This window comes from Gossypium raimondii, chromosome 6 (genome assembly GCF_025698545.1).
Source record: "Gossypium raimondii isolate GPD5lz chromosome 6, ASM2569854v1, whole genome shotgun sequence".
Lineage (NCBI taxonomy): Eukaryota > Viridiplantae > Streptophyta > Magnoliopsida > Malvales > Malvaceae > Gossypium > Gossypium raimondii.
In genome coordinates this window covers 46,355,710-46,382,806 of record NC_068570.1, presented here as the reverse complement: position 1 = coordinate 46,382,806, position 27,097 = coordinate 46,355,710, and the positions used below count along the sequence as shown (strand labels likewise).

The window sequence follows — 27,097 nt, the reverse complement described above, 5'->3', positions numbered from 1 at the left end:
TGAAGAGTTTTGACCATCTCTAAGTTATTTATATGGATCAAAACCTTCTTGTGCCCTCTTTGGATGAGAGTCACACCATCTAAAATTCCTCATAGTTCAGCATAAAAAACTGAGCAAAATCCCAAATACCGATTGTATCCAGTGATCCATTAATCATCTTGCTTGTATGCCACCCCCTGGCAGCAACCCCCCTGCATTCAACATAACATCTCCATCAGTATATAAATGAATTCAGTTTCCTGTCTATATAAGCCTATGAGCAAATTTAAGGTGTCCAAACAAATCCTACTTAAGTGCTCCAATATATTGTTTTTGCCTAGCTCATCGAAGACTTAGGGCTAGTTTGGATGGGCGGTGTGTTTACCTCCGGTGAGGTTAACAATAGCGGTGGCGGTGAGATTAGTTACTGTAGCAGTGAAATTGGATACTGTAGCGGTGATATTAGAAACAATGGTGGAGTGTGTGTTTGGATTCAAACGCAGCTGTAGTGGTGAGGAGAGAATAAAAAATGACTATTAAGGACATCAGATTAGAATTGATATATAATAGAAGTTTTTAAAATTATTTTACTTTTTTAAAATTATTAAAATATGTGAATTTATAAATTCATTTAATAAAATATTAAAATGTATCTTCCAATATTTTAATGAATTATATAATTAATTTAAATTATTTATTAGATAAAATGATAATTATTTTAATTTTTATAATTAAATATTTTTTATAACAATGATAAATATTATTTTCACAAATAGTAACATTATACTTGGATAAAATTTTGAAGTATCTAAACGGATGATTTTTAATAAAAAAATATAATAACATAAGACATAACAAGTTTCATTATTACTAGAAATTAGGTTATGATACAAAATGTTTTTACAAATATGGATTCATTAAACTAGTTGCAATGGTTTCCCTTAACATCGTGATTTCAAGGTCACTTTCTCTGTTAGAAGAACTCGATTCACCTCTGTCAAACTGGCTTGAAGAGACTGGCATGTCGGTATTTTCTCAAATTCTCGAAAATCCTCGTCATTTGACCAAGCATGTCTTCGAATGTAATTATGCAAAACCATTGTTGCAATAACTATTAAAACTTGCTTGTTGAATGAATAACTTGGAATATCTCTTAATATTGGCCATTTTTTTTCCACACTCCAAATGTTCGTTCAATCACAGAGCGTAACGAAGAATGGGCATGATTAAAGATTTCCTTTTTTCCAGATACTTGATGATTACCTCGACGAAAATCAGGTAAATGATATCGTTCTCCCCTATATGGACCTAGAAAACCTGCCATTTGTGGATATCCTGAATCCACAAGATAATATTTTCCTACAAAAAAGTAAAACATAATATCAAGTTTAAAAATAATTTAAAAACTTTAATATTTTTTATGTAAAAAGTAATTAAAAAGTTAAAGTTCAACTTGGTGGAGGGTGTGGAAACTTCAACTCTTGTTTTCTAAGTGCTTGCAAAAAAATTATACTATCATGTGCTGTTCCTTCCCACCCAGGAAATGCAAAAATAAAGCACATGTTGAAGTCACAAACTGCCATAATATTTTGAGTTGGTTCACCTTTCCGTTCGATATAAGGTATTTGACAAGAAGGCGAAATGCATGCTTTTATGTGTGTTCCATCTATGGCCCCAATACAATCCTTTAAAATAGATACAAGTAATAAGATAAAAGTTATAAATAATTTATATTTTAAAAATATAAAGATTGTGTAAATATTACCTTAAAGTGAGGTCAATATCTTGTATCATGTCGAATATAGTTCGGTATTTCATCGAATTGACCTTCAGTGGGTTTAATCGTGTCTATTCCCATTCGAGCAAATATATGCAACATATCAGTAAAAATTCGACTAACAGTTTCCCCAGATCGTTGAAATCACTCTGTTGCATTTGAATTTGATTCTCTATTTCCAAGAATGTACAATGATAATGCTAACTTCTCCATCGCCGATACTTTCCCATTCTTTAAGCCATAATTTGTTTGCAAATCATGCAACAAGCTGTGAAATATATTTTTTGGCATCCTAAAACTATTCATGCAACGATCATCGTGCCCATTTAATACTTCGTCCACCCACATTTGACCTGTATAATTTGAATCCATATGTGGTTGCATAGTGAAATAAGTTTCATGGTGTACCAATACACTGTTTAACACATATTCTTCCTCTTCATGATAATTGTTGTTCTCAACTTGGGTAACAATTGTGACTATTCTTCGTTGAGCTTCTTCACTTAATTCAGGGGTATCATAATTCATATCAAAACTATTATACATATTGTTAAATTCATCCATAACCTAAAAAAGTAATCAAATGAAAATAAATCCTTTAAAATCTCGTGACATTCTATACAACACGAAACTTGATTAAAAGCATAGCATAAAATACCAAACATAAAAAGTATCATACATTAGTTTTACATATAAAAAAGTAGTATAGTTATATTACAATAATAATTCTAAGGAGCTTATGGTGGAGGTGGTTGATGGTATGGTTGGAAGGGAAATGAGGATGTTGCTACCAAGGATGAAAATGATGCAATTGGATTTTGTTCAAGATACTCACGTCGAAGCCACCAAACCCTATCATCCGGATCTAAGTTCAAAACACTTCTCGTTTCAATTTATTTGGAACATTTTGGTGGCAAAATAGTACAGTTCATCTTTTTTTGGAATTTCATCTCCCAAAGCACGCAAATCATCCATTGCATTAGAAATAATATATTGAGAGTGAGGAAAAATAATTTCATTCACTGACTTCCTTGGACTAGCCATACTCTCACATAATTTCTCAATTTGAGTAGTTAATGTATTTCTTGATGATTTTCTACTTGAACTCGATTTTTTCCTTTACCGTGTACAGCCCCAAGTGTTTGTTTTCTTCGATTAGGAATTTCATGAGAAGGGTTTGATGGTACCTCATTAGGAGGAATACATTCATTCTCGTTACTATGTTCATCTGAATCACCAAATCCCTCATTAGGTGCCTCATCTCCCATAGGAACCCCACTTGGAAGAACACCAGACGAAGGTGCCCATGCGTTCTCTCCAGTGGCTACAATGCCACCAAACATTTGCCACATTAACTCATTCAATCGTGGTTCAATTCCTTTCTTCTTAAATCCTTTAAAATCTGGATTTTCCTACATAACATGTTAAATGTTATACTAAGATTTTTATAATTGTAAATTATTAATTTCAATAAACTTTATGCATTAAAATAATGATAAAGTGGACACTAACTCATATTTTTGCATTTCACCATTCTTGGTAGCATCGACCGTCTTTTAGATGGACACCATCCAATACCAGAGATTCCTTAAGCAACTCCTCCATAACCTCCGTTCCTTTTTAATGTATCCCACTTATTTTTCAATTGAGGTTTTCCATAATTTTTTGTGTTTTTGCTTGAAAAAGAGCAATGACATTTTCCCATCCTTTTGAGTTTAGATGAGTTGTCAGTCTATTACCAGCATTGACTTCATTCACGCAAAGTTCACAAAATATCAACGTCAGCTCATCATCCCAAACAGCTTTTGTTGCTAAGCTACTATCTCCCTCCACAAAATTTCGTGTCTTTACCATCTATTGCCATTGATATAATTCAGTCAATGTGCTAGCATTCACCAAGAAGCATAGAGCAAATATATAGTCTATATGTTATATTAGTTGTCAATGTTACTTTCACTATATATTAGTTTTATTAATTTTGTATTCACTATCATATTTATTATCATTTGCACTATTATATCTTTATTTCCATTGAATTATTATTGTTAAACTTTTCACTTCTATATACATATATGCACATTATATGTATGTTTGTATATGTGGAAATACAATTAAAATATAATATTATATAATAAATAAATTTAAAAGATATATACATAATGCAAGTTTGTAGTATTTGGTAATAAAATAAATTCAATGTTGAAGAAGCTGTAAGAGAGTAAAGCAATGACTAGAATTGCATTGACCATAATAAATATGCCATTGGAGTTGTCATTGTACTCTTCTCATTGTATTCATAATACATATGAAAAATTAATATGAATATTTATTTGAATGAATTTGTTTAGACATATTGATTAATTTTTAATATATATTTTAAATTTAAATTATTTTATTTTATAATTTTAAATGATTTTTAGCATTTTTATATTTTGATTTATTTTAGAAATTATTAATAATCATTAATAATTTTATTTTTAATAACTTTTATAGATTTTTGATTAAATTTTATTTTTTAATGATAATATTCAAAATGAATTTGTACATATAGTTGTTTAGTCATTAGGAAGTTAAAAGGAAAGAAGAAGCTCTAGCACGAGGTAATATTTGCCACTAAAATTTGATTACTCTTTGCAAATTTAATCTCTCTCTTCTAGGTATTTAAGCTTCTTCAAGTTCATTTTAGCAGGTTTGATGTTTTTATTCTTAAATTTGCAATGCAACTTCTTGGTTTTAAAAATACATATATAAAACAATGATTCATCGTCACAAGGTTGATTTTGTTTTGGTTGTAGCTGGAGTGCTTCTGGATGTGAAAAATTGGCCACCATTTTGCCCAAACATCCACCATGACATTGCAAATGAGATACCTAATTATCTACATCGAATGTTATATGTAGCTTTCGCCACATTCTTAGGTATGTATGCAAGCTGCTTGTCAAAATGCATAGCTAAGATTTTATTATTACAAACAAGATAGAATGATGAATGTTAATTTCATGCAGGATTGATCCTATGCCTTTTCTGGAATGTCATAGTTGTTTCCACAATAAGCATCAAAGGGTCAGGTTGGATTAGAAATCCCGTTGCTACTCCTGGGTTTTCTTTCTTTTTCATTACAATCTTTAGATTCTGATGGTTGAATCTTAAAAACTATTACATTTAGGCATAAGGATATGGTTCCTGGCTGCTATCTATTGCATTATAGGCGTACCAGGAGCTTATTTACTATGGTATCGTCCACTTTATCGAGCTTGCAAGTACTAATTAACTTGTGACAACTCATAATTAACTTTATTTGTTCAAGTTAATTTTATTTTTTAGTGAGGTATTTGAGACAACTCAAGGTGGAAATTTTCCTCATTTTTTGATGGGCCATAGAAGATATTTGTTTGGAGGACACTCTAAGACAATTCGACCCGACAAGCAAATATTTCGTTCATTTAATTAGCACATTTCGTTCAAATCGAATCAAAACCAGCAAATATTACCCTTTGCATGTGTCCACTGCATGTGAGAGGCAGGACACGTTGTAACCTGTACTACCACCTCGCCCTACGTGTCTACCTCACAACTCAAATAGAATAAAATTCAGCCTATACAACTGCATGGGAGCACTTATGACTAAAAAGAAATGCATGACTCGGCCTATAGCTTGACTTTAGGCTAAGCCTTTCTCTAGAATCCTGGGAACCTTAGAACCTTGGGAGAGATTCCCTACTGCCTTAGGAAATCAAACAGCTATCCCTGCTTGAGAAACATAATGAGGTAAGGGCGTTTACAACTATGAGTTGGTTTTGGGGCCTTATCTTATCATGCATGATTTTTTTTTAACTTAACATTCATTCGCTTCTTGCTTTGAAGTGGCATACCCAAAAAAAGCCCTTATTCGGATTCAAACCGATAACTTAAGCCTCCTTCTTAAGCGCGAACTGATTGACTCGCGTGTGTTAAGCTAAGGAATTAGGAAAAAAAATGGGTAGGCCTTCTGAGCAGTCATTTAGGGGCCTTGTTAGCGACCCTTCATTCTTCCCTAAGCTGTCAGAGTCCGATCGAAGCGAGCAAGAGAAACAGGAATCATCGCTCATAGATGTGATAAATACATTTTATTATTGTGCTTCTGAATATTGTTAGTATTTGCTAGTCTCTAAATGCTTGCCCGATAGTTGTTTGATAAAATGCTTGAGAAAGGTTGCTTGCCGATTGAGTTTTTTTCTGTACATTTTATTATTGTGATGATTTGGTTAATGAAATGTTCAGTACATTTTTTTCTGTTGTAAGGTATGTTTTATTCCATTATTTATTTAATGTTTTATTGCATTATTTATTTAATGTCAAGAACCATTTACTCACCGCTTCTACTTACCAAAAAGTATGCGTTGCATGTAACATGAGTGCTTTTGTTTTTGTTGAATGTAGAATTTTGAAATGGCTTTATGGTACAATATGATATTGGTCTTAGTATTTCACTTTAGTGCAGTGGCTAGGATATGCCTGCAACCTCTTTTGTTCATTGTAGTATCTTGAGCATATCTATTTGTGTGTGCATGTCTGTCTTGTGGTTGGGTTGGTACTTGAAAGTTCCATCTTCCCTTAAGTTGCTTTTATAGTAAGAATCTGCATGTTGTTTAAATCCTTTTCCTGTATGTTTTGAATTATCTTGGACTGGAGGACTGATGTTAACTACATATTGCAGGGATGATCATCCAGAAAGTGTTTTATCAGCTATGCAAACAATCATGATTGTGGTGTTAGAAGAGAGTGAAGATGTTTGAGATGATCTTTTACTTGTTATATTGTCTGCATTAGGTCGTAATAAAAGTGTAAGAATTTCATATTTACTATTGGCTTATTGCTTACAAATTGTATGGCTGCTTATATTTATCCCCTAGGAATTATAACCTGAAAAAGTAATCAAATTAAAATAATTCTTATAATCTTTTCGAGGATGAAATGTTTGTGGTTTTGGAGAGTTTAGGTTCAGCCTTTGCGAAAATGGGGGCTTTTTCTTTTTCTTTCCTTCCTATTATGGATTTGTCATAGTTTCTAGTCTTAAGTTTGGAAAATGAGTTCAAAGATGGTTGGATTTGATTGACAGTTTCTGAGGTTTATAAATTATAAATTCTAATATATGCAGGCTGATCAATTAGACATTCGTTTGAGAGCTGTGAGATTGGTTGGATCCCTTTTTGCTCTGCCTGGTGCTAATATATGTGAAGCATTTCAGCCAATATTTTCAGAATTATTGAAGAGGTTGACTGATAAAGTTGTCGATGCTAGAATGCCTGTCCTCGAACATGTTAAGATCTGTCTGTTGTCAGATCCCTCTAGACCTGAGGCTCCTCAAATAATCTGTGAGTTCCTTTTGATTTTTCTTTTCTCAAAATATATAGTTATTTATGTTAGTTCGCTAATTTTGACATTGTTCTAAATTTTCTAGCTACCCTATGTGATCAGCTTTTAGACTATGATGAAAATGTTCGAAAGCAAGTTGTGGATGTAATTTGTGATATTGCTTGTCATTCTCTTGTTTTGATTCCCGTTCAGGCTGTAAAACTAGTTGTAGATCATTAATTCATGATTGATTTTTACTTTCCTCCATGTTTTCTATTGGACCTTGTAAAAAGTAATAGGAGTCACTCAATTAGTGCTCTATGCAAAGCAGGAAAGATAGATGAAGCTAAAAATATTTCTACCATTATCTAATAAAATCCTAATATTTCTACCTTCAGGATGTTAGTATATGTGGTCACAAGGAAGCCTTTTATAAGTTAATATTTCTACCTCACGCACAAACAAATGAACCCAGATAGTTATTATTTTCTTAGCTAAGAACAATATGAGAAGGAAAAACAGAAACTACTTTGATACAATTCAAACACATATATAGAGTGGAAAAAGAAGGGTTTTGATATACCAGATCAAAGTTGAGAACAAGATTGATAGGATGAGTCGAAAAATAGAGCTTTTTTGAGTCTGCTTGTTGTTGGTGGGGTTTTGTAAGAGTGTCAATTGAAGAGAAGGAGTTGAAGAGCAGGGTTTTCTGCAGATTGAAGAGCAAGAGTTGAAGAGCAGGGTTTTTTGCAGATTGGGAAAGAAATTAGTTCAATTTTCAAGGATAAAATGATAAAATAATAAATAAAAGTAAGAGTATTTTTGTCTGTTACAGTGCCAACAGCTCAGATTAGCCCTCCACTGCTGCTGAAATCTCCAACTGAAAATCAGCTGACCAGCATGGTGGAGAGAAAATCAGCTGACCAGCATGGTGGAGAAGCCAAAATCACTGCACTGACACCCTAAACCAAATAGCACAGCAGTGAGTTTGGCACCATATTTTCCTTAAAAACGCACCTCACTGGCTGTAAACCTCAATCCAAAGGAAGCCTTAATAGTCTCAGCAGAATTCTAAGTTATTCATTGAAAAATAAAGAGATTCATGTTTTTCATATGCACCATGTGATAAAATCAAAAGACTGGACTGAAAAACCCCACATTCGACAATCATATTGAAAAACACAAACTAGTCTCCATCTACTCGAAAAGATTACCGAAAATTTTATATTTTAATCCCTCAAAAAATTATAAAATCATGTTAATATATATTACAATTTGCATCTCAATATTTTATATTTGACAGAACACATTAAGTAAAAATAAATAAATATCATCTAATAATAAACAATATTAATTTTATTTTTAAGAAAAGTATTTTGTGCATAACTAGCCCGTGTTTAGAACATTAATCCAAGGAAGTCATCGGATTCTGCTTTTCACCCGAATCTTCTTTTTGTTGTTTTATTTTAATAAGAAGTGAAATTTAAATATCCTGTTTCCGCCCCTTTACCTCCTATTTAAACGCCTTCTTCTTCGTCCATTTCCTCCCATCCCCAAAGCATTCTCTTTTACTGGAGAAACAAAGAATGAATCCCTTTTCATCCTTTCTTTCTCTTTTACTGCCACTTCTGGTCACCCTTTTTCTTCTTATTCTTTTATTAGAACAGATTTGGTATTTGCGAAGGAAGCGAAATGTCCCTGGTCCCAACATCCTTTTTCCTTTCCTCGGCAACGTAATTCCTTTGATCACAAATCCCACCAAGTTCTGGCAACTTCAAGCTCAGCTGTCTGCTTCCGTTGGATTTTCGGTTAATTACGTTGCCGGTTGCTTCATCGTCTTTATCCGAAATACTGAACTTTCTCACCTTATCTTAGCCAACGTCAAACCCGATGCTTTCTTACTTGTGGGACACCCATATGGTAAAAAACTCTTCGGCCAACATAACATGGTCTATATGTTCGGACAAGATCACAAAAATCTCCGCCGTCATATTGCTTCTAACTTCACTCCAAAAGCATTATCAACCTACGCCCAGTTGCAGCAGCTCATTATTCTTAAGCATTTTAAATCATGGGAGCGACTTTGGTCAACTGTTTCGCCCGCGGAGCCGATTCCGCTCCGTCTTTTAGTTCGCGACATGAATCTCCAGACTTCTCAAACGGTTTTCCTTGGCAAGTATCTATCAAGTGAAGCTCGGGAGAGATTCAGAGTAGATTATGATCTTTTCAATGCGGGTTTAATGAAGCTACCCTTTGATTTCCCTGGTTTCGCTTTCCGAAAGGCCAAGCTGGGTGCTGCGCGGATTCTCAAAACGCTTACTCATTGCGCTGCTGAAAGTAAAAAGAGAATGCTCCAAGGAGAAGACCCTTCTTGTCTAATCGATTTTTGGGTGCAGGAAATGGTTCGAGTAACCGCGGAGTCCAAAACACCGCCGCCACACTCCACCGACGAAGAAATCGGCAGCTACCTATTTGATTTCCTCTTTGCCGCCCAAGATGCCTCCACGTCGTCGCTCCTCTGGGTGGTGACACTCCTCGATTCTCATCCTGATGTTCTCCGAAAAGTTCGGGAGGAAGTTTCGAGGATATGGTCGCCGGAATCGGATGCTCTAATGACCGCAGAGCAATTAAGGGAAATGAAGTACATACAAGCAGTGGCGCTTGAGGTGGTGAGATATCGGCCGCCGGCGACATTAGTGCCGCACATTGCACTGGAGGATTTCCCGTTGACCGAGTGGTACATAATTCCCAAAGGATCGATAGTGTTTCCATCGGTTTACGAGTCGTCCTTCCAAGGGTTCAGGGAAGCCGACCGTTTCGAACCGGAGCGGTTCTCTGAGGAGAGGCAGGAAGACGTGATCTTCAAACGGAACTACCTAGCTTTAGGGGCCGGTCCACACCAGTGTGTGGGCCAAAGATACGCCCTGAACCATCTGGTTCTGTTCATCGCCATGTTCGTCACGTTACTGGATTTCAAGAGGCACCGAACCGACGGCTGCGATGAAATTATATACACTCCGACAATCAGCCCTAAAGACGGATGCATGGTTTTCCTCTCATGGCGTTGCCCACGTTACCCAAATTTCACTCTTAATTGATCAAACTTTGTTTGTTCTGTCTTTGTTTTCTTACAATATCTGCTAAACTTAATGGTTAAAGATGCCATTGTCGTCTTCTCACAACTGAAGGACCAGTTCAACATGGTTATTGCTTATGATTCTACCACGTGGGGGGATATTATATCATATATGCATACTATATAAACAAACAAAGTTTGGGTGAAAAATGGGATATTGGTGTTTAAAGTTTAGGCGAATGGGAAAAAATAAATATGTAAAAAAAAAATGGTATATTCATTTCTTTAGTGCCAATAGTGTTTATTAGAGGTGATCATGGGCCGGGACGGGCCCAGAAAAAATTTCGGCCTGCGTCCTAGGCCCGACCCTAGCCCGGCCCGAAATATGGGCCTGAAATTTTGTCCAGGCCCAGCCCGGGAAAAAATTCCTAAGTCCAAGTCCGGCCCATTTTTTTAATAAAAACCAAAAATTTATTTTAAAAATAAAAAAATTATTTTAAAAATATTTTAAAATTAAAAACTAAAAAAATAAATATTTATTATATTTCGGGCCGGGGCCCGAAAGTGGTGCTCGAGGCCCGACCCATTTTCTAAACGGGCCTCGTTTTTTGCCCAAACCCATATTTCGGGCCTATATTTTTACCTGAACCCTCCCATATTTCGGGCGGGCCGTCGGCCCGGCCCATGATCACCTCTAGTGTTTATGTTTCCGTTATATATTTAAAAAGAAATATATAATGGATTTTTGGCCAAAAAAGTTAATTTAATTAATTAATTAATTTTTTTTGTCTCTTTTATCTTTTAAATTTGCATTGTTTGTTAAATTACCTAAAATAGTTAAACAGTGGCATACACTTGAATTGCCACGTGAATGATTTTATTTGTCTATCCAAATTCGAATTTCATTTTGAAAAAGGAAAAATTCGCTTTTTATCTTGTTGCTAGAGATTTAGTCATTAGTAATATCGAATAATAATAATTATCCACATAATTTGTTTTTCCACAATTCTTGTTTTTGTCATAAAGTCAAAGCCCATTACGCGAGCTTTGACTTTGATTCTGATAAACTAACTAACTACCTTTTCACTACAAATATAAAAAATTTCACTTAAGACTCTACTTGATTGAATTTTGATTCAAAGGACAAAAAATCGTGGAGCTAAACCAACTCACTCAGAACACCTTTTAAAGGATTACGTGGTACGATTGGATCGAATAAAACCTTATGGAATAAATATTCTGTCGTCTATGCGTTAGCATTTAATTAATTTTTTAAAATTAAAAATCATTAAAATTATATTTTTTTTAAATTTTAAAAAATAATTAAATGTTGACATGTCATCCACGAGTGTGTCTGTAAACTGGAAATTATATAGGATTTTTCTATTACCACATTTTTACTTATTTATTATGTTTATCTCGAGTAATTATTATTGAAATAAGTGAATTTTACTTAAATTGTAATTTTGGACATGAATTTAGAAAGTATGTGAAATTAAGCTTAATTACATTATTTTCATGCATATTTTATATTAATTCATGTTAATTTACTAATGTATGTATCTTTCACTATGTAGGCAGGTTATTAGAGATATAGTTTAAATAAGTAAAAGATGGTCATGCACAAATTATCCATGTGGACGGCAAGACCATGCAATTTTGGACATGGGGTTGACTATTTGACCCAATAAAGAATGTGATAAAATATGGATATATCTACTAAGTTAGTGGACTGAGAAAAAAGTCCAACAAAGGCAATTAAAAACCCAATTTCAGCAATAGAAGGTAGCTGGCCAAAATATGTTTTGGGATATTTAATGGAAGGTCCTCGCAGTTGGAAAATGATCAGAATTCAGCCCAACAACTTCTTGTTGAAACCGTCCACTCTATAGCTATTTTTAGCTAGAAATTCGAATTCAAATTGAGAATACTTGGTCATCCCTTTTCCTTGAAGCATGGCTGGCCACATGTGAGAGGGAATGAAGGAAATTTAAACTTATTTTTAGTAAAATCAAACCCTTACATTCACTTATAAATACCTTGTCATTCCTCACTTTTCCATCATCCCTCATCACTCAACATTCCTCTCTCACTCACACTAATTTTCTCTCAATTCTTTTTCCCTTTTTCCCTTGCATAGCCGTCCATCCCCTCTCCCACCTTTAGCTTCAAAAGCTTGTCAAAAGCACTCTTTAGTCGGCTACCTTCTAAACCCTTAGCAAAAGAAGCTTCAATCAGAATAGATCCAAAAGGCTGCTGAATTGAGTCTACTCTTTCCTCTTGTCATTTATTTTAAACATGTTTGCTTTGAGTTTTATGTTTTTGACATCAACTATGAAGTTTTAATTCCTATTTGCTAGAATGATTATATTAATTTAATGAGATTTATTTAATTCATGTTAACATGTTTTGTGTCTCGATCAATTATGTTTTCAGTTAATATCATGATGCATTTCATTCATACGTGATTGGGTGCACTCAGATTAGCTGAGCGATCCTAATCAGATGACAACTAGTAGACGTATAATTAAAAATTGCAATGCTTCATTGAGGTCATTAAAACTGACTAAGTTAAGGTTCATAATATCTTTAGTTAGATCTATTATCTTGCATGGTTCTTAGATTTATATGATTAAACTGTTGCAAACGTAAATGTCCATGTGACCTTGCATAAATGCTAAGAAACCCTTAGTCTAATATGATCAGCATGCATATTTAACTAAATAAAAGATCCGAGAGGACTTAATTTGGTTTCCAAACTCATAAGAGATCGAGTTGTCATGGAAGTAATTCCGAACATGTTAGCATTATGAATGTAAATTGATTTGATTAATATAATTATCCTAGCCCATTTAATGTTGATTATTTTTGTTGCTAAAGCCATTCATTCATACATTTAGGTAAATTGCATCTAGATTAGGATTGTATAGGGATCAGTCTTTGCATCTAATTAATTTTACTTAATCTAATCGTCACTATCCAAATTGACTGAGTTTATTTTTTGTGATTTATTCTTAGGTGTTTTATGAGCTTTGATCAAATCATTGATTTATTACTCGTGGACCCTGAAATCAAGCAGACTTTTAGACAAAAAACACATGAGAGATTTGCTCAAAGACAAGCTGAGATGGACCTTGGAAACGATGAACAAGGTAATAGTCTTAATCAAGTGCACAACACAATCCTTATTGCAGATGATAGGGATTTTGCCATCAGACAATACGCTGTGTCACTCTTTAATGAGTTAAATTCGAGAATTAGGTGGTTGGATATCAAGGCACCCCAATTCGATTTGAAACCAATGATGTTTCAAATACTCCAAACGGTGGGTCAATTCAATGGTATGCCCACGAAGGATCCAGACTTACACCTTCAATTATTTATGGAGGTAAGTGATTCATTCAAGATAGCTGGTGTGACAGAAGACGCACTGAAGATGAAACTATTTTCATACTCATTGCAAGATCGAACACGAGTATAGCTGAATTCATTGCCACCAAGTTCAATATCTACTTGTCAAGAATTAGTAGAAAGGTTTTTGGTAAAATATTTTCCACCAAGTAAGAACAAAAAGTTGCGTAATGAGATAACAACTTTTTAGTAATTGGATGACGAATCCTTGTACGAGGCATGGAAAATATTCAAGGAGTTACTTCGTAGGTGTCCTCATCATGAGATTCCTTGCTGTATCCAATTGAAGACATTTTATAAAGATTTCAACGCACATACAAGATTAATGGTGGATGCTTCTACGAATGGTGCGATTTTGTTTAATTCTTATAATGAGGCTTATGAGATCATTGAGAGGATCGCAAGTAACAACTACCAATGGTCGATGAATTGAGCAGTTTTTAGAAGAGAAGTAGCTAGAGTGCATGAAGTGGACGAATTGACCTCACTCTTTACTTATCTTTTATTTCCTCAATGTAAAAAATAGTTTACCACTAATTATTTGACTAATTGCAGCTCAACCACGAAGTCAGTATGAAGTAGTTTCTTGCGTATAATGTGCAGATGAACATTCTTTTGAGAATTGCCCTTTAAATTTCGAATTAGTTTGTTATGTAAGGAACTAGTATAAAAATAAAAGTGGAAAAGGACCGCAATCCAACTTCTACAATTCTTCATGGCTGAACCATCTGAACTTTTCTTGGAGTAATCAAGGAAATGGATCAAACAATAATCAAATGCAGCATAGACCCAACCAAACCCAAAGGTTTAACCAACAAGCCCCAAAAACACCTTAAAGTGAATCATCAAACAGTTTGGAGAACTTGTTGAAGACGTACATGGTGAAAAATGACGCCTTGATCCAAAGTCAAGCAACAACGTTGAAAAATCTGGAGAACCAGATGGGTCAATAGCTACTGAGCTTTTAGTAGACTACAATGAGACTTGCCGAGCGAAATGGAAAATCTAAAAATTTTGGGTAAGGAACATTGCAAAATGGTAGAGTTACGAAGTGGTAAGATTTTGGAACTTAAAAGGTTGTGGTTAAAGATGAGCCTACTGAAAAGAAGGAAAGTTCCTACAATAGAAAAATCGGATGTTGAAAAATCTAATGAGATAAACCCTAAACTAGTAAATTCTAAAATCTAACACCTTTTGTAGATTTACCTCCTCAGAAAAGTTTTCTATATCAATCTAAAGTTCCATATCCTTAAAGACTTCAACAGAACAAGCAGAAAAAATAGGTAGAATTCAAGAAGTTCTTGGATGTTTTAAAGTAATTACACATCAACATCCCATTGGTGCAGACTTTAGAACAAATGCCCAATTACGTGAAGTTTATGAAGGATATTTTGTCCAAGAAGAAATGACATAATGAGTATGAGAAGGAGTGGAGTGTGTTTTTAAAAAACAAGCTACCTCTAAAATTGAAGGATCGTAGAAGCTTTACGATACCTTGAAACATTGGTAAATCATATTGCGGTAAAGCTTTGTGTGACTTAGGAGCAAGAATAAACTTGATGCCTAAATATGTTTTCAAGCTGTTGGGAATAGGTGAAGTAAGACTCACTACTGTAACACTTCAACTTGCGGATCGATTATTAGCATATCCCGAAGGAAAGATTGAGGATGTTTTTGTAAGAGTCGATAAATTTATTTTTCTGCTGATTTTATTGTTTTGGACTTGAAAATAGATAAAAAAGTTCCGATCATGTTGGGAGACCTTTCCTAGCCACAGGAAGAACGTTGATAAATGTGCAAAAAGACAAACTCACAATACCAGTTCAAAATGATAAGGTAATGTTTAACGTTTTGAAGGTAATGAAATTTCCCGATTTAATGGAAGAATGTTCAGTAATGGAGGAATTAGAAACCTTAGTTTTTATGGGAAGCAATTCTGAAGAAGACCCATTCGAGAACGCTTTAGAGTCTGAACCATTCGAAGATGAAAAAGGTAATCAAGGTTTGGCTTTGGTGGAAGCCAATCTGAGGAGTTATATTCAACCACCGCGGTTCGAATCGCTAGAGTTGGAAGTTTGGGAATTTACACAACCTAATTTATCAATTAAGAAACCGCCTAAACTCGAATTAAAGGTACTTCCATCTCATTTAAAATATGTTTATCTCAGTGATAGTTCTACTTTGCCTATGATTATTTTAGCAGGCCTAACAAAACATCAAGAGGAGCAATTGATTGCTGTTTTTAAAGAAGTTTAAAAAGATAATTGGTTGGACGATAGCTGACATACGAGGTATAAGTCATTCCTTTTGTATGCATAAAATTATTTTAGATGAAGGTGAAAAAGGTAAGATTGATGGGCAAATGAGACTTAACCCTATCATGAAAGAAGTGGTTTGGAAGGAGGTAATTTAGTGGTTAGATGGGAGAATTATTTACCCCATCTCAAATAGTTCTTAGGTAAGTCCGGTACAATACGTACCAAAGAAAGGTGGGATCATGATTGTTGAGAACGAAAGAAACAAGTTAATCCCGACGAGAACTGTCACAGGTTGAAGAATCTATATTAACTACAGAAAACTGGAAAAAGCCACTCATAAGAATCATTTTCCTTTACCTTTTATGGATCAAATGCTAGACCGTTTGGCAGGTAGCGAATTTTATCGCTTTTTAGATGGATATTCGGGATACAACCAAATAGTTGTAGCCCTAGAAGACCAACATAAAACTATTTTTACCAGTCCGTATGGCACATTTGCTTTTAAGCGAATGCCTTTCGCCTTATGTAATGCACCTGCCAAATTTTAGCAATGTAGGATGGTAATTTTCACTAATATGGTTGAAAATTATGTTGAGGTTTTCACGGATGATTTTTTTGTTTTTGGTAACAATTATGATTTTGGTTTGAATAATTTGGCTAAGGTACTTAAAAGATGCGAGGAGAAGAATCTTGTCCTTAACTGAGAGAAATGTCACTTTATGGTTGAGGGAATTGTCTTAGGACATAAGATTTCCAAAAATGGGATTGAAGTGGATAAAGCAAAGGTGGACTTAATTGAAAGATTACCGCCTCTAGTTAGTGTGAAAGGAGTTAGAATTTTCTTTGGCCATGCCAGATTTTATTGTAGTTTTATTAAGGATTTTTTAAAATTTTCTAAACCTTTATGTATGCTTTTAGAAAAAGATACTATTTTTTATTTTAACAAAGCATGTTTAAAAGCTTTTGAAGAATTGAAAAGCCGATTAATCTCAGCCCCAATAATTGTTACACCTGATTGGAATTCGCCTTTTGAGTTAATGTGTGATGCAAGAGATTTTGCTGTTGAAGTTGTGATGGGTTAAAGAAAGAACAAAATCTTTCATCCTATCCACTATGCAAGCAGAACTTTAATAGGAGACCAGATCAATTATACGGTAACTGAAAAAGAACTCTCCACTATAGTTTTTGCTTTTGACAAGTTCCGTTCATATCTTATAGGTACCAAAGTTATAGTATTTACTGATCACACTGCCATTAAGTATTTACTCACGAAGAAAGATGTTAAAACGAGGCTAATTCAATAGATGCATTTGCTCCAAGAATTTGACCTTGAGATCCAAGACAAAAGAGGTGTTGAAAATCAAGTAGCTAATCATCTGTCAAGGTTGGAACAAAATGATGTAACTTCTTCATTTATTCCAATTAATGAGAATTTTCCTGATGAGCGTATTTTCGGGGTAAGTCAAACTATGAAACACCTTAGTTTGATGATTTTTCCAATTACTTAGCATGTGGAATAATTCCTTAAGAAATAACGTACCAACAAAGGAAGAAATTCCTTCATAATAGTTGGGTCTTATTTCTGGGAGGATCCATTTTTGTTTAAACAATGTGCAGATAACATAATCAGGAAGCACGTAGCTGGGAGTGAGATTGACGAAATTTTGTACCACTATCATTCATCTCCGAGTAGGGGACATTTTGGTGGTTCACAAACAACAACAAAGATAGGTTCTTTTGGCCTACATTATTCAAAGATGCTTATGCATATGTGAGAAACTGCAATAGATGTCAAAGAATCGGAAACATATTAAGAAGGAATGAGATGTCCTTGACAAATATTTTAGAGATAGAACTTTTCGATGTATAAGGCATTGATTTTCTAGGCCCATTTCCTTCTTCATATGGTAGTAAGTTTATTTTGGTAGTTGTGGACTATGTGTCCAAGTGGGTTGAAGCCAAGGCCTACCCAACAAATGATGCTAAGTGAAATATCCCTAAATCGAGTCTAGTAGTTTCGGGTATATTTTTCGGGTTCCGAGCGTAAATTTAGGAATTTATCAAGTTAATAGTAATTTTTAATTTAATTTAGGAGGTCAATTTCATCTAAAATCGATTAAACAATAATCCAAAAAGTAAAAAAATATTTTTGGAAAATTAATTTTAAAGCAATTAAATAATTATTAGTGAAAATAATTAATTTGGGTCGAAAAAGAATTTTAAAATAATTTTTATTGGGGGTTAATTTGAGTTAAATTTAAATATTAATTAAATTTGATTTAATTGTAAAATAAGAGAAATTTTGGAGTATCTATTTGGCAAATAAACCTTTTAATTCGAAATTTTGGAGGGAAAGGATCAACTGGTAAAATAAGGGAAATGTGAAAGTGGGCATTGGGCAAATTTCCCAATTTTTAAATTTATGGTAGGTTGTTTCAGTTTAAAACACAATGCATCTAGTATACTTTTCACACCATTTAAATCAGATTAGAGAGTTATAAAATTTGTTTTCTTTGCATGGTTTTAAAGACCTATCATCAAAGAATAGATTCAACAAATTTCTTCTCAAAATACTCTCTCTTTTCACCCGAAATTATTCACAAAAGTAGTCAAAAATATTCTAAAATTTCTCAAGATTCTTGAATTAAGATTTTCAATAAAAGGATTTAGAACGAATCAAAGGTAATTATTATTTCTAAACTTATTTTCATGATTATTAGAAGCATATTTACATGATTTGAGTGATAATTACATGATTTTTTTATCAATGTCATCTTCTTCAAAAGCTTAAGATGCTTTAATGGTGGATCTTGAATTTTGAGAGGAAATCCACAAATCAATGAATGTTCCAACTCAAAATGGATCTTTTAGAAGGCTTTTGGTCTTATTTATCAAGATTAAACATCTTTTGTAAGGTAATTTAAAGAAATTCGAATTTCTTCATCTTCATGAATCGATTTTTCAGATTTTTGTGAAATTGATTTAAATATGAAATTGATGCTTAGTATATGTTTATTTGGTCTAGTATTGATGTTTGGAAGTGGTTAGGAGGGCTGAAGTGATTGATTTTGTTAGGAATTGATTTTTCGACTGGATAATACAAACCCGGTAAGGTAAATTTGAGTGAGAATTTTGTGTAGCCTAGTTGATGAAAATTTATGTTTATTATATCTTTTGAAAGGTGGTAATATCTATTTTATCTTTGTTGAAGCTCTGAATCTTGAAGAGGATCGAGCTAAACGAAATTGAAGCTTGGATTTGCTTGGTTGATCACTTGGTTGTGGTTGAGTTAGTTGTATGGTGAGTGTTATTAAAGAGCGATTTGGTAAATTGACCCTCACATATGCTTAATTGGATGATTAATTACTGATTGTAAATATTTAATTGAGTTTTGGTTGGTTAATTTTGCAAGATTATTGATATATGTTTAAATGATGAAATTTTTATTAAGTGTTGGTAAGTGAGCATCTAGTGATTTTACGTGTTTGATTTGATTGATTATAATGGTGAACTAAGCAAGTATGCAGGGGTTATTTTGGTTCATGGTATGTTGATATTTCAATTGATAAATGAACATTGATAATAGGTAATTGGTATGCTAGATTTAATTTGATGTTAAAATGGCTACATTACATGATTCACATATGCATTTTGGCACTTTAAATTGAGCACATTATTGACTGAAATTATGTTATGATCGATTGATTGATTATATTGTCATTATAGCATGGTGGATCCATTGGATATCGTTGGCATTTCATAGGATTTGTGAGTACTCACCAAATTGATATGTTATTTGTGAGCAATGAGGCTCCAGATGGACTAATTTGGAGTAGATAAGGGAGTATTGAGCTTGTGTCTCCACTGAACGGGACTAATTTGAGGTTATATAAAAGAGCATATGGCCTTGGCCCGCTCAATCCGGGACTGATTTTCATTCTGATTGATAGTAATGAGATCCGTTAATCCAATGTATGATCACCCGATTAAGCCATGTTTGTATATGACAATATAAATATATGAAATGTTATATGCTAAAGTGATGATTATATGCCATGATTAATTATGATTTTTGATACATGATTGAGCATATGACATTGAACTATTATGGATTGATATTGTGACTGAAAATTTGTATTTGATTGGTTTCAATTTAAGTATTATTTGGGTGCTAATTTACTCGTTGTTTTATTAAAATTCACTAAGATTTTTAAGCTCACACCCTCACATTTGTGTAGTTAACCAACGAGATCGAGGAGCTCAGGAGTTGAGCAAGAGAGTTCCAAGAGATTGAGGCTTAGTAGAGATTTAGTTATACGTTTTAGAGATGTTAACTGGGCATTGTGGAGCTTTCGGGATTTAGTTTAATTTTGGTTGTAATTGGACTTGGACATTGGACATTTTTAATTTGGGATGGTTTTATAATATCCTATATGCATGTATTAGTTTGATTACTGAATAATTTACGGTGTATTGTTGTTTGATAATACAGTGATTGGTAACACGGTGTGTGAGGCATGATGTTTACACTAACCATTGTTTAAATGAAGCTTCCATGGAGTGATTTACTAGAGAATAAGGTATGCCACTTGTTTGAATTAACCGGTGGATGATATGCATGAAATTGAACGTTTAATTCTATTTATTTGAGGTTTAATTGGTATTAAATTCAATTGAAGGTGTATGAATATGTATGATATTTAATTGTAGCTAAATCAATTTAATTGGCCATTAAAATACACAAAATTGAGTTTAAAATTGAAATTTTCGCACAAAAAGAAAATATAGTGGACTATTGGGGGTTTGAATTCTGGTCTTTTAAATTGGTTCCTAATCCGCTTAAATTACAAATTACCTCTATAACTTGATAAGTCTAATTAGAGCCTTAAATGATAAGGAAATTTGATAAATTTTAGGACTAGACTTGTAATTGATACAATTTGTTAGAAACACACTCAATTTAATATTCAAGTATAGTAATCGATAGTTTGAAAATGTTACAATTTAGTCCTTAATGATAAAACTTAAATTAGACATAGAAAATAAAGTCGGATTAAGCTAAAATTTTTAGGGCTTACATAAATTGACTAAAAGTGGGTTGGTAAATTTATAGATCTAAATTTGGGTTAGTTTAATTGTAGGTGGTAAAATGATAAAAATGCCCTTAGGTTAAATTACTTATAAAAAGTTTAAAATTGGTTCACAAATTGCTTCTGCATTAATAAATAACTAATAAATGGATAAGATTGAGGTGTTATAAGGTCGGGGTGTGTCTTGGGAGCTCGTTAGCCGGAGAGTCACTTAGGCGGCTAATGTAACGCTTTGAATTCGGGTCAGTCCATCCCGGTCGGGTTTAAGGTGTCACACTAAGGTAGTCATGTGGTTCCTACATAAGTGTGTGTTTACACGATTTGGGACTTCTAGAGCTATAATTAGCGATGAAGGATCTCATTTTGTAAATAAGTGGCTTAAGTGGTTGCTTGATATGTATTATGTGAAGAATAAGATTGTTACTGCCTACTACCCACAATCGAATGGGCCAGTTGAAAGGGTGAATCGAGAAATCAAAGGTATTCTTGAAGAGTAGTGCACCCTAACAAAACATATTGGTCTCGAAGGCTCGATGATTCATTATGGACCTATCGAACTACTTTTAGGACACCATTAGGGATGACTCCCTATCGATTAGTTTTTGGAAAGGCATGGCACTTCCCGCTTGAATTGGAAAATAAAGCTCACCAGGCTTTGAAGTAATTGAATTTTGAGATTAAGCAAGCTGGTGAGAGAAGGATGTTACAACTCGATGAGTTGGAGAAGTTAAGTTTATTTTCATACGAGAATGTCTAAATGTGTAAAGAAAAATATAAGAGATGGCATGATAGTCATATTCAACCTTGTGAGTTCAAATAAGGTTAGAAAGTGTTATTGTTTAATTTGAGGCTAAGGTTATTTCCTAGAAGGCTCAAATCTCGATGGAAAGGACCTTATACCATTCACAAAGTTTATCCATATGGAGCTGTAGAATTGTACGACAACCATAGAGCTATGTTTAAAGTTAATGGTCAACATCTCAAGCACTATTGGGATGGTGAAATTGAGCAAATTAAAACCTCGTTCAAATTATTAGACCCGTAATTTTTCATGATTTTACTTTTTAAGAAAAATTTAGAAATCATTCTCTTAAATTAGTAGATTTAATTAATTCTGTCTAAGGAGATTGGAACTTAAGCGGGATTGTTGTGCCCCTCCAACCTTTTTTGGGAATTAATTTAATGTAATCTTTTAAGAAGAAAATTTCTAATGAATTTTAATCTTTTCTTAGTTTTATTTTTATTTCTCATTTTATCTTTGTCTTTAATTTTAATATTTTAATATTTAATATTTAATATTTAATATTTAATATTTAATATTAATATTAATATTATTTATTTTAATAAAAAGGGTCAAATTGGCCCAAGTACTAATTAGTTTATTTATTTCGAAACAGTCTAGTTTGTAAATACAGTTGGGCTTAAGGCCTGAACAGCAAAGAGGAGAAATTTACCCATTGTTGTCGTCCATAGGGTTCCCAAAACCCCAATTTTTGCCATCCTATTTTCCCTCAATCATACTTATCACCCAAGTAACTCAAAATTACCTAAGTTTTAGCTATAAGACTACCTTGCCGTCCAAGTCACTTAAATTAACTAAATTTTAGCAACAAAATTGCCCTAATTCATCACTATATAAAGCCCTTTCTACCTTCATAATTTTTACAACCCTTCAAGCTATTTTACATTCATTTTTTCCCTCTTAGCGGTCGGCCTAAATCCTAAAATTTCTCCCCAAAATTTCTTCTTTTTCGTAAACCCCTAGTATTATCGCTGAATGACTTTTGCCGAAGTAGCCCATTTGCTATCACAACCCATTTGCTGCCACATCCTATCGCCGTAGCAAGCTTCACACCACCACAAGCTCGTCGCTGTTGCAAATCGATTGCCACCGCAACAACTTGCTCTCATCCTTTGTCGATTTCTTTTTCAATTCTTTTGCCAAAATCTTGCTTATTTTTCGGGGAAAATGTCCACATCTTTTCAAAGAACTAGATCTTCTAAGACCTCTGTTGAAAATCCCATTGTGATTCAAGATGAAGATGTGAAAGAAAGGTTTGATTCAATCTTCAAGAATCAACCTATGATACTGGAAAAAGGTTTCAACTTGAAAAGCAATAATAAGATGGTTGTGCTCTTACCAATTCGAAAGACAATTGATGCCCTCAATTTGAATTATTTTTGTGATGCACTGTAACATCTCGTTTTTAGGGTTAATTAAAATAGTGGTTTTAGGACCACAAATATAAAGTCAAACTATTTATTTTATTATTTTATTATGGTTTAAAGAATGATATAATTATTGAGTGAAATTTTCGTAATGAAATTTTATCGTTTAAAGGCTTAATTCGGTAAAAAGGACTAAATCGCGTAAGGCGTAAAAGTTGAATTCTATAAGCTAAAAGCATTAGATAGTTGTGAAATTTCAAATTTGAGGGTTTTATTTGGTAATTAATCCATTGGAATTATGAATGGACAAATATGTGCTTTATTAATGAAAATTTCAAGGTTAATTAATAAGGTTATAATGGTAATTATGAAATAAATTAAGTTAAATAATAAAAACATGGTGTCATCTTCACCATTTAATTTCCACCACCGAAAATGCATGAAGAAAAATAGCCATGGATGAAGTTATATTCGGCCTAGCTTGTGAGCTAAATTGTAAGTTCGTTTTTGTTCCTATTTTAATGATTTTTACGTTTTTGAGATCGTTGCTTCATAATCTAGCTAGCTCGTGCCTCTGAATTCGAAACTGTTAAAGATTTAACATGTTGCCATTGTTGAATGCTTGAGTAAATTGATGATTTATGATAGATTATGAATATTTGATGTTAGATTTTCATCTTTTATAAAGTGATTTTTGAGAAAAATGTCAATTTTGGACTAAATTGTGAAATGTGGAAATTTAGTGTTTAAAATGTGAAATAAATTGAAATTATGGGCTGGTAGTAATATATGAAAAATTCGGCTAGCTTGGGTTTGCGTTTAATTTCATGAAATTGTGATTTTATGTGATAATGACTAAATTGAAAAAATGTGAAATTATGGGGGCAAAAGTGTAAATGTACTTTAAAGTAAATTTTGATTAAATTGAATAGAAGATAATTAAATAAGTTAATGTTGATATTATCTAGATTGAGAAAAGCGAAATTTGGATCTAGATCGAGGGAAAAATCAAAGCATCGGATTAGTCGACCTAATTCGTCGTTTCAACGAATGAGGTAAGTTTGTATGTTTAATATGCATTAAATTACACATGTTTAAATGCTTAATTGAAATAATTATGGTGAATGCTTAAAAATTGAATTTAATTATGATTATAATGCTTTGGAAATGTCCGACGGAGATTTGACAAAGTAAAAGTCCCGATTGAACCTTAGGATTAGATAGGATACAAATGTCATGACATTAGGGTTACCGAGATTACTTGTAAGACCATATCTGGGATATGGCATCGATATGAGACTTTGTGTAAGACCATGTCTGGGACATTGGCATCGATATGTGATTTCGTGTAAGACCATGGCTAGGCTATTGGCATCAATACAAGATTACATGTAAGGCCATATCGGGGATATGGCATTGTTACGGTACTATGTGTACGAGATCCCCGAGTATCCTTTAGTATTCCAAATGGTTCAACGGGAAAAGTGGATGAAACATGGTTATAAGTGATGGTACAACAAAAGCAAAGTATTCGTGATAGAAATCAACAAGTAAGTGAAAGTGAGAATGAAAGTACGATCGAGTTAAGCAAGATAGGTATGTACAGGACCTATGTGACAATCAAATAAAAGTGAATTGGTGAGTTCATACCGTATCATGTATAGGAAATGAGAAAGATATGTGTTTAAATATGTTTTATACCAAAATGTGCTCATTTGGCTATATGGAAGTATGAATTGAATGTTATATGAGAATTAAATTGATTAAACTTTTGAAAACTAAGGTTAGCTATGTAAGTGATTATGTGATTGAATTGTGAGATCATATGAATTGTGTTATACTTTATGTAATTACGTAAATGTGTTCAATTGCTAATATGATTTTATTAGCCATGCGAACTTACTAAGCTTTATAGCTTACTTTGTGTTATTTTTCTATGTTTATAGTGTTTCGAAGGCTCGCTCGGGTTGGAAGTCGTCGGAGATCCTATCACACTATCCAGCTATGGTTTTGATACTTAAAAGATTTGTAATTTTGGTTATGTGGCATGTATAGGCTAGTTGGTTTGTTAAAGTATAAGTGATTTTGGCTATTGGCGCTTATATGTTTGAAATGTATTAAGACATGAGATTTGGCTTGTTTATAATGTGAGGTTTGATATGTAGATGGCCTTATCATTGGTATGTGATTGTGGTTATGTGGTAAGCTTTAGTAAAGTTATTGATGCATTAGTGGAAGTGTCTAAATTGATATTCACGATTGATGAATAATGGTATTTACGTGTTTGTTTTTATTGGTATTGAGAGGTTAGGTTGTAATTGAGATGATGAAAAAGGAATAGAGTATTTTAGGTCTAAAAGACATTGATTTTCATGCCTTGTTAAATTGGTTTAAATGATGATTGTTTAGTTAAATAATAAATCATATCGATTTGGTATGTTTGTGGTTAGAAAAAAGTTTGTGTATGAATAGATGAAATGGTTGAATTGGTATGGCATGTTTGATGCAATTGTGGTTAATGTTTGATGCATGAATTCACAATGTTTAAGTTGCCTATTGTGTATAAAAATGGTATATTTTGTGCTTGTGTAGGGTTGACCCTTATGGTTGGCGAATTGGCCTTGAAAATGGCCTATATTCGTCCACATGGCTGTTCACACGGACGTGTGACGTCTGTTACTTAAAAAATTCTTAAAGTTTTAAATTTTTTTTATGTGTAACCAGTGTAGTCCCGAACCTTCTTAAAAGCATGCTTTAGATATTGTAGACCTATTTAAGGGACAATATGATTATGAATGAATGTGGTATGATGATATATAGTCAATGTATATGAAATGTTTGTATAAAGATGTGAATTGTTCGGTAATGCCTCTTAACCCTAGTTCGACGATGGATACGGGTTAGGGGTGTTATATTTATTGGTATCAGAGCTACGATTTAGTCGATTCTAGGACTAGCATAGCATATGTGAGTCTAGCTATACATTCCATATTTAACCTATGATAGTGTGATATCTCCTGATTCTGTTGAAATTTGTTTATTTAGACAGATGTGCTTTCTAACCGAGCTTGTAACACCCCAAACCCAGCCTAGACGTTGTGGTCCTATCTGGTGTGTCACATTGAAGTGGCTCTCAAGATTTAGACTTGTTGATAAAACCTGTTTCTTAAGTTTGGAAACCTCTTTAGTAATGTTTAACGGAACATTTAACCAAATGTTTGCCTTATTAATTGCTATTATTATGTTCAGTTGATTTAAAATGCGGAAGCATTTAAAAACTCTAACGTTTAAAACTCGTGTATTTGAAAACGGTAATTATTTTAAAATTCGGCATCTCCTAATCTAGCAATTTAAAATATTCAAGGAAAACCCCAATTAAAAATTTAAACCAACTTAAAGGCCTTATTACAAAAACAAAACCCAATATATAAACCAAGTTAAAATAAAAGTAAATGTAATAGCAGCAGTAGTGTGGCCACCTCTGAGTCCCTCGCAACACTGAATCGTCTATGTTTGAGGATTATCTGCACAATTAAAAAGAGAGGGTGAGCTTACGAGAGCTCAGTGTGTAATCCTGTACCAAACAGTCAGCATTCAATATGTAGTAATAGTCTATGCCTAAGCCCTATTCAGTAGCAGTACAGTGTGGGCCTTAGCCCATTTCAGTAACAGTGTGGGCCTTAGCCCAATACAGTAACAGTACAATGCAGTAATGCAACCCTTCCCAACACACCACTCCGTACCACTAACACACCAAGTGGGGATAAAATTGGCCCACCCAGCCAACACACCAATATCGTAGCAAAGTCACAAGATAGTGATGCAAAGAACGCCCAAGAATAAAGAACGCAAAGAAAGTCGCCAAGAATAAAGATATGTGGCAAAGCCACCAGTACAGTATACTTCCCTTATATTATAAACGCAACCCCGTGCAGTATGTCATGTCACAAATCATACGTGTATGCAGTATGTCACACTCAGTAACAGTCATATATATATCATA

At 33.5% G+C, this 27,097-nt stretch overlaps 1 protein-coding gene, 1 long non-coding RNA gene and 1 other non-coding gene across 3 annotated transcripts; 2 read left to right on the top strand and 1 right to left on the bottom strand.

Annotated features, from left to right (window-relative positions):
* The first annotated feature begins 4,938 nt into the window (after nucleotides 1-4,938).
* LOC105774041 (uncharacterized) lies at nucleotides 4,939-7,352 on the top strand. Its single transcript, XR_008196696.1, has 4 exons — nucleotides 4,939-5,524; nucleotides 6,453-6,579; nucleotides 6,894-7,110; nucleotides 7,197-7,352. It is a non-coding gene; the product is annotated as an uncharacterized LOC105774041 (long non-coding RNA).
* Nucleotides 7,353-8,387: 1,035 nt separating this feature from the next.
* LOC105774040 (cytochrome P450 710A1) lies at nucleotides 8,388-10,451 on the top strand. Its single transcript, XM_012596355.2, has one exon. The coding sequence runs from the start codon at nucleotides 8,677-8,679 to the stop codon at nucleotides 10,186-10,188; it is 1,512 nt and encodes a 503-aa protein (XP_012451809.1). The 5' UTR covers nucleotides 8,388-8,676; the 3' UTR covers nucleotides 10,189-10,451.
* Nucleotides 10,452-13,737: 3,286 nt separating this feature from the next.
* Nucleotides 13,738-13,844, bottom strand: LOC128042087 (small nucleolar RNA R71). Its single transcript, XR_008197295.1, has one exon. It is a non-coding gene; the product is annotated as a small nucleolar RNA R71 (small nucleolar RNA).
* Nucleotides 13,845-27,097: the final 13,253 nt, after the last annotated feature.

Coding starts and splice junctions, on each gene's coding strand:
- LOC105774040 (XM_012596355.2), top strand. CDS start 8,677: ATGAATCCCTTTTCATCCTTTCTTTCTCTTTTACTGCCACTTCTGGTC.